The 12,065-nt window shown below is 44.3% G+C and overlaps 1 protein-coding gene across 1 annotated transcript in view; it reads right to left on the bottom strand.

The window, feature by feature from the left end:
- CA9 (carbonic anhydrase 9) overlaps nt 1-12,065 on the bottom strand; it is a 230,676-nt gene that overhangs the window by 18,404 nt on the left and 200,207 nt on the right. The window contains exons 11-12 of the mRNA XM_030192759.1: nt 9,066-9,140; nt 8,451-8,525 (exon numbers count right to left, since the gene is read on the bottom strand). Coding sequence (XP_030048619.1) covers nt 8,451-8,525; nt 9,066-9,140 — 150 coding nt within the window. The remainder of the gene's footprint in view (nt 1-8,450; nt 8,526-9,065; nt 9,141-12,065) is intronic.

Below are 12,065 nucleotides of genomic sequence, written 5' to 3'. Positions count from 1 at the left end.
ACAGCTGTTGTTTTTATTCATTTTTATTCACTTTACAATAAAGAACTTGTTTAAGAAGACACCATCTGAGAGGTTTTTTGGATCCACTCTTCTCTACAATAGATACATTTATGTACATTTGTCTTGATAGATTGTCTGCTCTATGGAGTGAAACTGTCTCATAAGAATATCTGTACAGTGCTGTGTACAGCTAACAGTGCATTAGAAATTGTAAGTTACAGTAAATTTAGGGTCAGTGGTCAAAATCGAGGAACCATCAGGAAAAGTCACCAATATTATTCAAAACAACTAAACATGGTTCAGGGTCAATGAGTAGAAGCAACTTTCTGGTTGTAAATGAGAATAAGAAGGAAAAAAAGAGGATTCCCAGAGACAGCAAAATTGAGTCACCCCTCCCCCTGCATAACACGGCATGTAAATATGTAGAATGCAAGCACTTACACCCAGATTCTATAGATGGCGCCTGAAAAGCGTAACTTAACTGGTTAACTAGCTAACCAGTGTTGCTAATTGGATGTTGACAAGCAATTATTAGCATTAATTGGTATTGAGATTTATTTGCACAACTCGCTAAGGGGTACTTTTACTAAGGTGCCCTGAAAAATGGTCTGCAGTAGTGCAGACATGGGTTTTGGGTGCGCACAAATCCATTTTTCAGTGCACCTGCAAAAAAAAAAATGCCTTTTTAAATTTTTGCCGAAAATGGACATGCATCAAAATAAAACTTGGCAAATGCCCATTTGGGTCTGAGTCCTTACCACTAGCCACTGACTTAGCAGTAAGGTCTCTCCTGTTAACTGGGTGAACGCCCAATTTACATACACACCTTAATTGGGTAATGAGCCAATCAGTGCTGATAATTGGCTGATAACAACCAATTAACATCACTGGCAACAATTGGAATTTATGTGCGCTTTTTAAATGCATATTCTAACAACAGGTGAGCATAAATTCTTACCTGTGTAGCTGAAAAGGGGATGTGGGTGCATCAGGGCATTACTCAAATTTATGTGCTGTAACCTGGTACCCTTCTTGTGCAGCCAAGGATAGAACAATCTCCTCCAGCCACAGGCTCCCGGTACAATGAAGAAATAGATGTCCACCAGTAACTTCAATCTTAGGGACTTTTATTCCATGCAGGTTTCTAATACACAGTTCCAACAGCAGCATTCACCTTCAATCTTAAGCACATATAAGCCACCTGAAAGTGTGTGGCAAATAGTCTCCTTTAAGCAGTAGGCTATCAGCACATACCAGGATTCAATACAGGCTCACAGTCAGCTCCAGTCTGGGCTGTTTATCCAGGGCACAATAAACAGTAGTTCAATTCCCAAGACAAACAGTTCTTTCAGTTCATCATCAAAGTTCAGTCACCCAGCAGCAGTTTCTACCTTCTATCCTCTTTACCTTCAGGAGAATTCAATATTTTAGGGACCCCTTCTACCCAAGGGTTTTCCCCTGCATCAGCTTCACAGTGAATTCAATACTTTTGGGACTTCCTCTCACCCAAGGAATTTCAGTCTGTAATTGCCAGTACTTTAGGGACCTCCTTGCCCAAGGGTTTTCAGCCTGCAACTCCTTCTCTCCTTCTGCTTCTCTCTCCTGAACTGAACTTCACTCCTGGGACTCCTTCCCACCTGCCTAATCAATCCCTGGCTTCAACTACCACAGCCAATCATTCTCCTTCCATTAGCTTCCTCACACCCAAACCAGCTGAGTTAAGCATTAGACTAATGAGACCAATGATAAGCTCCTGCACACAGGGTTTCCTCACTCTCTTTCCACCTAGTGGCAGCCACTCTACACAACCTGCCAGCTTACACCCATGTCTTCCCTGATTGCAGCTAGGGGTCCAGTCCGGGTTCTTCATCTCACCCTCTGGCTCCTTGCCTGCAATGCCTTCTGGGACTTGTATTTCAGACTGAAACTGCCTTAACCCAACTATCCTGGATGTGACTTTATCACAGCGCATAGTTATAGAATTCAGGGGAACACGCCTACATCTATGTGTGGGTATTTACACCAGGTTTTCAGTGGCGTAAGTGGCCTAACTTTAGGCCTGTTGTAAATAGCGATAAGTGCTTTTTTTTAGATGTGTCTAGATTTTAAGATCCATTTACGGAATCTGGCCTTTAGTGTATAAATGCAAAGGACGTGTTCACAGGGGAGCAGCAAAGGCAGGACCTACGTGTGTGAAGTCACATGCTAAACTGCCACATTTAGGCGCCTGAATGTAGATGTGTTTCTGCCGATTTATGCCAGGATTCCATGAAAGAATCTTGGTGTCCGGATTCCCTTTTAGAATTACAGACGTGCGCCCTACCTCTCTGAAAATCACTCTTCCCCGTCCACCTCAATGTTCCCGTGGGCCTGTCTAGCTGGATTAGAAGAGACTTTCCCAGTGATGTGTCCAGTCACGGCTGCAAAGTGTGTGTACTGGGGATTGTGGAAAGCACACTCACACTCTGTAATGATTATAACCATCCACAGGCAACGGTAATGCACATGTTTTCAGTGAACTCATTTTCTAACAAATGGCAACCTCGTCTTGTAAACTACTTGCAAAGTGTGGATGGTATAAAGCACCCATGTAAAGTTGATCAAGTGCCTTTGTGTGGGTAAATGCAGGGAAAAGTAAGCACCCTAATCACTGTCCCTTAAGGGTGCCCAGAAGTGCTGTAACGCATAACCGCACAGGGCATGAGACATGGACGAAGCTCCTAGTTACACACCTAACTTACAAATGCTCTTGATGCATTTACCTGCAGCTGCATCAGTGTAACTGTGAGAGACTAAACATAAGGTTACGTTAGTCTTTCTTTAACTGACTCTTAATGCCCAGATGCCTGTTATGATCCTACTGTAACAGGCAGGGTAGTGACTGGATCTCGCTCCTGATTAGCCCTGTCAGGGATTGGGCTGATGTCTGAGGCAGCTGATGTCAGACTCTATTTAAGCATACCTCTGCCTGCATAGGACGCTCTAGCGTTATCTCCTTCAGCTCTGAGCTTACCTTGCTTCCACTTAGTCTGTGTGTGTGGCACAGAGTGAATTCTTTGTTGTATGGTTGCCATTATTCCCTTTGTCTGTGTTTGCTCTGTGACTCTGTACAAGCCAGCTCCTTCTCTGATTACTTAGTTGCTGTGCAGCTGTGTTCAGTTTCCCTGTCTTCTTGCTTCCCTGTGTGCCTTGCCTTTCCCTTCTCTGCTGTGTGTGCTGGCTGAGTCCCTGATAAGAGCTGACTTCCTTTGTTTGGACTTCCCTATTAACTCTTTACCTGCTGTATCTGTTGAGGACTGTTCCTTGTCTGACCCATATACCTAGAAGCAGTCTCTCTCTGTAGGTTGCTTTAACCCTTTATGTGCTGTATCTGTTGCTTGGTTCTTGTGAGCACTGTTCCTTTGTAGTCTGCCTTAACCCTATACCTGATGTATCTGTTGCTTGGTTCTTGTGAGTGCTGCTCCTTGTCTAAGCTGTGTAACTAGAAGCAGTCTCTCTCTGTAGTCTGCCTTACCCTTTACCTGCTGTTTGTGGACTGCTCCTTATCTAGCTGTTTTGCTTTTGCTGTCTTTTGTGTATGGTTTCCCTTTTACCATATTCTTGATGTAGCTCTTGTTTGGATCCTGTGTAGGTCACTCCTTCATTTAGCTGTGTGGCACAGCTTGGGTTGCCTCTCTGCGTGAGTTCCCATATTCTGGTTATTGTCTGTATCTGTGTGTTTGGTCTGGTGACCTTTTGTTGGTGTCTATGTGTGGCACTGTGTGCGCGGCCCAAGTACCAGTCCCTTCTTGAACTTCTCTCTGTTCTTTTTGCGTGTTTGGGTTCCAGTTCGGCCTTGCGGCCTTTACGCTTGTACATGTGGGTTCCAGTTTGGCCTTGTGATCCATATAAGTGGTCTATTTCCCTTTCTGGTGGTGCTCTATGGTCTCCCTAAGTGTGCTGGGCTTCGTAGCCCATTGTTACTGTATAGCGTGAGCTTGGTCTGTCCTAGGCCTTGGCCTAGGTCTGTCCTAGGACTCGGCCTAGGCCCAAGGGCTCACAATCAACCTAACAATGCCGTTACGTAATGGACTCTCACTGTGCTGCACTGGGGTGTCTACAAGGCGATGACCAATTGTGTGCAATTATTTAGATATCTGAAAATTGACCCCCAGAGAAATTTCTCACAGTCAACAAATAATCCTTGGAAGAAGAAAATGGAACTCATGACATATCAGATCGTAGCCAGTGTCTGGGAGAGACATTCTGGAGGGAGGGACAGGCATGTGGAATATGTTACAGATCAAAGAAAAAAAAAACAACACTACCCAAAAATCATGCCAGAACCAGTGTTCAAGCCCTCCAGGGATTAAACTAGAATTGAAATACAGTACACAGAAATCAAAGGAGGATTGAAACACGCATTGAACATGACAGCTTTCACTCCAGTTCAGCTGAGCTTCTTGTACCAGTCAGGGGTTCTGAAAAACCCAATGTTTGTGAGCCCTTGGCCCAGAGGTGGCTGAGTGAAGATCACTCAACCACCTCTGGGTAGACAGAGTCCCAAGAGTATTCCAAAGAACTGGACTGGATTGCAAGTGGAGGTGAACTAAGGCAGCTTTAATGGCAGCAAAAAAAAACCCCACAAATCAAACGGGAAACAAACGGCACAGCAATAATGTAAGAGAAGAGAGGACAATAAGCAGCCTAGCTGCACATCCAAACACTAGCTAAAGCAAAACAAAACCTTAAGCATACAATATTGGTAAATAGTAAGAGAGCCTAGCTGCACAAGAGAAGTAAACATAAGAGCACAAGAGACTAGTCAAAGGCCCGCCCTGGCGGGCAACGGAAAGCAGTAGCACTAAGCTGGAAGTAGTGAGACTGTTGGCAGTCAGATAAAGGTTCCTTCTGTCAGGACTCTCATGTAAGCCATGGGACCTCCGCAGCAAGCTCTCTCAGAAGCAAGAGATGAGCAGCAGAAAAGCAAAGGAACTCAAAATAGTCTCTTGTAGAAACAAACAGTCTCTGAAAAACCTGAACCGACTGCTCCCAAGGCTTGGAAGCAGGCTTCACTGGAACAGAGCAAGAAGGTGAAAGCTGCAGCAATGCTTCAGGCCACAGCCTGACCAGGAAACAGCAGCTGGAACTTGCAGAGCCTCAGGCAGGCCTGAGCTCAATCAGGAGTAATTGCCAGAACCCTGAGTGCACACAGAGGCCAGCTTAACAAGGGCTCAGCACTGATGAAATCATCAACGTGGCTTTCACCACACTACAGTGACCCCCATAGGTCACTAGCTAGAACTGCAGGTTAACTCTACTGGGCCTAAGGCACTGACGAGCAAGGCACGGATGTCGACCACCGTGACACCCAATTAGTGTAATGTAATGAACCGTAAATCCCAGCACCTGAAAACAGGAAGCCTCACTACATAGATCAAACAGTAAGTCCACCGCACTGGCAGGCAGAAGTTTATCATGCTAAATTCTGGGATGGCTGAAGTAAAATAAAGCAGCCTGGAACCAAGTCAAAGTCATGTGTCTGAAGGGAGTGGCCAAAAGACACCCTAACAAAGTAAGAAGGCAATGAACAGAAGAACTGGGGCGTAGCTACGTGGGGCCACGGGGGCCTGGGCCCCTGTACATTTGCCCCTGGGTCCCCCTGCCGATGACCCTTTCGACCCCCCCTCCGCCGCCAACAACCCGCCATCGCCTACCTTTGCTGGCGGGGGACCCCCAACCCCCGCCAGCCGAGGTCCTCTTCTTCCCAATCCCGTGCAAGGTTTTGTTCTAGTCTGATGTCCTGCACGTTGTGTATGTGCAGGACATCAGACTCACAGAAACAGAATGAAGCCTGGTACATGCAGGACGTCAGACTAGAACAAAGCCTTGCGCGGGATTGGGAAGAGGACCTCGGCTGGCGGGGGTTGGGGTCCCCCGCCAGCAAAGGTAGGTGACGGCAGGTTATTGGCGGTGGGAGGGGTCAAGAGGGTCGTTGGTGGCGGGGGGGGGGGGGTTTGGCAATGGCAGGGGGGGGTCAAAGTTGGTGGCGGAGAAGGTTCAGCAATGGCGGGTGGGGGGGTTCGGTGGCACTGGGGGGGGGGGCTAAAATGTGCCCCCTCACCTCGGGCTCTGGACCCCCTCCCACCGAAGTCTGGCTACGCCCCTGCATAAGAATAGCCATACTGGGTCGAGCCCATATCCTGCTTCAATAAGTGGCCAATCCTGTTCACAAGTACCTGGCAGAAACCCAATTAGCAGCACCATTCCATGCCACCAATCCCAGGGCAAGCAGTGGCTTCCCCCATGTCCATTTCAATAACAGACTATGGTCTTTTCCTCCAGGAACTCCTCCAAACCTTTTTCAATCCCAGATCCATTAACAGATGCTCCGGCTACGAATTTCAGAGCTTAACTATTCTTTGAGTGAAAAAAATGCTTTCTCCTATTTGTTTTAAGAATATTTCCATGCAATTTCATTGTGTGTCCCCTGGTCTTTGTACTTTTTGAAATAGTGAAACATCGATTGACCTCCACCCGCTCCACACACCACTCAGGATTTTGTAGACCTCAATCATATTTCCCCTCAGTTGTCTCTTTTCCAAGCTGAACAAAGGAAAAAAGGCATTTTTTTGTGCCAGAAAACAGATGTCAGGTAAAATTAAAATCAGCACACGTCCATTCTCGGCCTGAGACCTTACCGCCACCCAGTGATATACTACTACTACTTATCATTTCTAAAGCGCTACTAGACGTACGCAGCGCTGTACACTTGAACATGAAGAGACAGTCCCTGCTCGACAGAGCTTACAATCTAATTAGGACAAAGAGTAGCAAGATTCCATGCAGAATCCCAAAGAATAGCAAGATTCCGGAATCCCATAGCAGCAAGATTCTGTGTGGAATCCCAAAGAGTAGCAAGATTCCGGAATCCCAAAGACTACTACTTATCATTTCTATAGCGCTACTAGACGTACGCAGCACTGTACACTTGAACATGAAGAGACAGTCCCTGCTCGACAGAGCTTACAATCTAATTAGGACAGGCAAACAGGACAAACAAGAAATAAGGGAATATTAAAGTCAGGATGATAAAATAAGGGCTCTGAACAAGTGAATAAGGGTTAGGAGTTAAAAGCAGCATAAAAAAGGTGGGCTTTTAGCTTAGATTTGAAGATGGCCAGAGATGGAGCTTGACGTACCGGCTCAGGAAGTCTATTCCAGGCATATGGTGCAGCAAGATAAAAGGAACAGAGTCTGGAGTTAGCAGTGGAGGAGAAGGGTGCAGATAAGAGAGATTTACCCAGTGAACGGAGTTCCCGGGGAGGAATGTAGGGAGAGATGAGAGTAGAGAGGTACTGAGGAGCTGCAGAGTGAATGCACTTATAGACCAATAAGAGGAGTTTGAACTGTATGCGGAAACGGATAGGAAGCCAGTGAAGTGACTTGAGGAGAGGGCTAATATGAGCATAACGACACTGGTGGAATATTAGTCGTGCAGCAGAATTTTGAACAGATTGAAGAGGAGAGAGATGGCTAAGTGGGAGACCTGTGAGAAGCAAGTTGCAACAGTCTAAGCGAGAGGTGATAAGAGTGTGGATGAGGGTTCTGGTGGTGTGCTCAGAAAGGAAAGGGCGAATTTTGGTGATATTATAGAGAAAGAAATGACAGGTTTTAGCAGTCTGCTGAATACGTGCAGAGAAGGAGAGGGAGGAGTCGAAGATGACCCAGGGTTACGAGCTGATGAGACAGGAAGGATGAGAGTGTTATCCACAGAAATGGAGAATGGGGGAACAGGAGAGGTTGGTTTAGGGGGAAAGATAAGAAGCTCAGTGTGAAAGTTATCAGATGATGGTTAGACAGGGGAAGAGTTGAGGCACAGAAACTGCTTTTACTAAATTCTCTGGCAATGAATTCCAGAGTTTAATTACACGTTAAGTGAAGAAATATTTTATCCTGTGACCTGGGGATGAAGACCAGAGAATGGTGAAAGCTCAGAGGTATCACATGACCATGAGAAGAATAGAAATACAAAACAGAAACAGGCAATGGGTAACTAAATAGAAGGCATTGACTGTAAATATACTTAAAGGAGGAAAGGAGAAAAAAAGGATCTGGGATAGTTCCTGAGAAATGAGACATCTGTTCACATACTCCTTGGTACAGTCCTCAAGAGGAGAGAATAACGAGCTCAAATCTGCAAGTCATGATATCATTCCAGGGATGAGAGATGTATCAGTTCCCACAAGCCAAAGATCTGAGGAAAAGATACTCCAGAAATGAAATACAAAAAAAGAAAAACCCTGTAACATCTCAACCAAGAAAATAACCCAAGATCCTCTGAATTACTTTCCAGCACCAAGTTCTATATCCTGAATCAGAACCACAAAACAGAAGCGATACAGACAGAGCAGGATGACCCAGCAGTGAAGGAGAGATTCCTGGGTAAAGGGTTTGCAAATGTATGATACCTTCTTCAGGGCCTTTGTCTGATGTTTCTACGGAGGAGTTACCAGGACCAGGAGAATCGGGGTGAAGTTCAGAGTCTGTAATGAAAGTCCAGAGACATCAGAGCAACCATCATAGAAAGTAACTAATAATATTTAAAGCAGGTAATAAATAGAACGTTCCATAAATATAACTTAAAGAAGGGGGAAAAAAGGAAAAGAGAGGCAGAAAAAGAAAAAGGTCAAAAGATCCAGTGACAGACTGTTCCTGAGAGATGAGATCCCTGATCAGAAGCTCCAAGGTACAGACACTGGTAACCATTGCAAGAAGAAGATACCAAGCCCATATCTTCATCTCATGTGATATTATAGCAGGGATGAGAAGTACAAGCCAAGGATCTGAGACAACCACAAATGAGACAATAGAAAGAGAGGAAGAAGAAAACACTGTACCACCACAACAAAGACAATAATTCAAGACCATCCCAATCACATCCCAGCACCAAGTTCCAAAGCCTCAGAGTTAGAGCCACAAGACCCAAGTGATACACAAGGATGACCAATACTAAAGGAAAGGTTCCTGGGTACAGCTGATTTAAGGATTTGCAGATGGTAACAAATCTGGTAGGAGTAAGGTACCTTCCTTAGGGCCTTCATCCTCTGTTTCTATGGAGGAGTCACCAGGGGCAGGAGACTCTGGAGGAAGCTCTGGGTCTGTGATAAAAGTGCAGATATATTAAGTAACCATGAGAAGAGGTAATTAAGACAATCATGCTATAAAAAGCAGAAATAATTCATGAAATTCAAATGAATAGCAAACAGACAAGTAGACTAATGATAAGAGTTATGGGCTAAAAACCAGAAAAGCCTGGATTCAAACCCAGATGCTGCTTCTCATGATCAAGGACAAGTCACTTAACCCTCAACTTCATGTAAGCCCACCAGGGATAAGGAAGTACCCACTGTACATGAATGTAGGTTGCCTTGAGCTACTTCTGAATAAGGTATAAGCTTAATCCAAATTCAAACAGTGTACAATTATACCTTGAACTAGAAAGGAGTCTAGGAGACAGGTTAAAGAAGAGAGGTTAAGGGATCCACTCAATATCCCTCAGACAGAAGGTCTCTGCTTACAAGTTCCAAGGTACAGATACTGAAAACATTCAGGAGATGATGTAAAATGTTTCTGTAGGCGCAGCCTCAGTGAAAGGCCATGGCATATGGATGAAGGACACCACAATCTACCAGATTACCTTCTAATGCCATATGGAAGACTTTTGCATTCAATTCTAGGATACCTTTGGGCACAAGCTTAAACTGTGTGAGGTAGATCTCAAGAGATGAGAGGACATGGTCAAGGCCTATGTCAAACAGACGACAGCCTTATTCCTTGGCTATGCAATTTTGGAAACCAAGCACCAAAGGTAAAAACAAGAGAAAAGAGGGTCACCTTTGCAACTCCACAGGCTGCTGGTGTCACCTGTGTGCCAGGGACTGGTCTTACACCACATTAAGAGGCCCTACTAAGGAGCGCCAAAAAATGGACTGCGCTAATGCAGGCATGTGTTTTGGGCGCATACAGATTCATTATTCAGCACGCCTATGAAAAAGGTCTTTTTCAAATTTTTACCAAAAATTGACATGCGGCAAAATAGAATTTGGCGCACATCAATTTTAGGTCTGAGACCTTACCGCCAGCCATTGACTTAGTGATAAAGTCTCACGCGGTAATTGCGTAGTAATCATCTACGCACGTAGAATGACTATTACCACCATTTTTTTGCCGCACACCAGAAAATAAAAATTATTTTCCGGCGCGCATAGCAGACAAGGGTCAAAAGTGAAATTACCGCAAGGTCCACACAGGAGCTGGGCGGTAACTCAAAATTAGCGCACACTGGGTGCACATAGAAGCCTACGTAGCTTAGTACATGGGGCCTTAAAGCAGAGTGTTCTCACAGGACACAGCAGGTCAGCCTTTTTTTCAAGATATCCCCGATGAATATTCATTATTTCTATTTCCCAGAGTAACACAAAATATAATTTAAAAATTATAAGTGAAGATGCTCAGAAAAACCACGTCATCTAAGTTAACAAACTCACACAAACAGCCACCATTCTCTATCAACGCACTCACCAGGCTTCAAAAGAGTTTGGGAATCTGCTCAAAGATGGCACTTGATGAGTGATTAATCCTGTATCCCCCTGATGAAGCAAGCAATTGCTAAATCTGGAACCAAGGTTTGGGAAGGAATAATGATAGGAAACTACCACACCCTATCTATCATCGCTGATTCATCTATTTACATAAGTACATAAGTAATGCCATACTGGGAAAAGACCAAGGGTCCATCGAGCCCAGCATCTTGTCCACGACAGCGGCCAATCCAGGCCAAGGGCACCTGGCAAGCTTCCCAAACGTACAAACATTCTATACATGTTATTCCTGGAATTTTGGATTTTTCCAAGTCCGTTTAGTAGCGGTTTATGGACTGTCCTTTAGGAAACCGTCCAACCCCTTTTTAAACTCTGCTAAGCTAACCGCCTTCACCACATTTTCCGGCAATGAATTCCAGAGTTTAATTTGAGTGTTAAAAGATAAGAACATCACCGTCTTTGAACTTAACTCTTCTTGATTTATTGATCAAGATTGTTTTTGAGATCTATGACCCATTGGGTCATTGGACTGTTTCAACTGTTAATGGACACTTTGAATGTTTTTTGTCTTAAATCAATGAGGACGTGCGATGATAGAGAATGGTGGCTATTTATATGAATTTGTTCAGTGGTTTTTCTGAGCACCTTCACTTACAATTTTTAAATTATGTTTTGTGTTACCCTGGGAAATAGGAATAATGATATGGTTTGTTTTCCTGGGTTTTGGAAAAGGAAAATAAGAGACACAGTAGTATTTAAAACCCATTATTTGATTTTTTTGTCAATGAATATGCATGAGATAAATTTGAATGCACTGCCTCCATTGTATGCAAATCTAACTCACACATATACTTTGTGGGTATCCTGAAAACCTGACTGGCTGGATGTGTGCTGAAGGCAGGATGAGAACCCCTGCATTAAACTCACACACTTATCAACAGGACATTTCATCGCAACTCACTTTATGTCAGGGATTATCACTTTGCAAAGATCTGAGAGAAAAAAAACTCCAGAAATGACCCAGTATAGGGACCAGAAGAGGGAACACAAAGAACTCAAGACCATCCCAACCACATCACAGCATCAAAGTCCGAAGCCTGAGTCAGAATCAAGAGTCACAAATGACACAGAGTAGAATGGATCAGGACTCAAGGAAAGATTCCTGGGCGCAGCTGGTTTAAGGGTTTGCAGATGGCAACAGAGCTGGTAAGAGTAAAACACCTTCCTTAGGGTCTTCATCTGATGTTTCTATGGAGAAGTTACCAGGAGCAGGAGACTCTGGGGGAAGTTCAGGGTCTGAGATGAAAGTCCAGAGATATCAGAGCAACCATCCGAGAAAGTAACTAATAATACTTTCACATCAAATCCCAAATAATTAAAGCAAGTAGTAAATAGAATTTTCCATAAATATATCGAAAACAAAGGGATAGAGAGGCAGAGTAAGGAAAAGGTCAAAAGATCCAGTGAAATCCCTGCTCAGAA

This window comes from Microcaecilia unicolor, chromosome 2 (assembly GCF_901765095.1).
Source record: "Microcaecilia unicolor chromosome 2, aMicUni1.1, whole genome shotgun sequence".
Taxonomy (NCBI): domain Eukaryota; kingdom Metazoa; phylum Chordata; class Amphibia; order Gymnophiona; family Siphonopidae; genus Microcaecilia; species Microcaecilia unicolor.
This window is presented reverse-complemented; position numbering and strand designations above follow the sequence as displayed.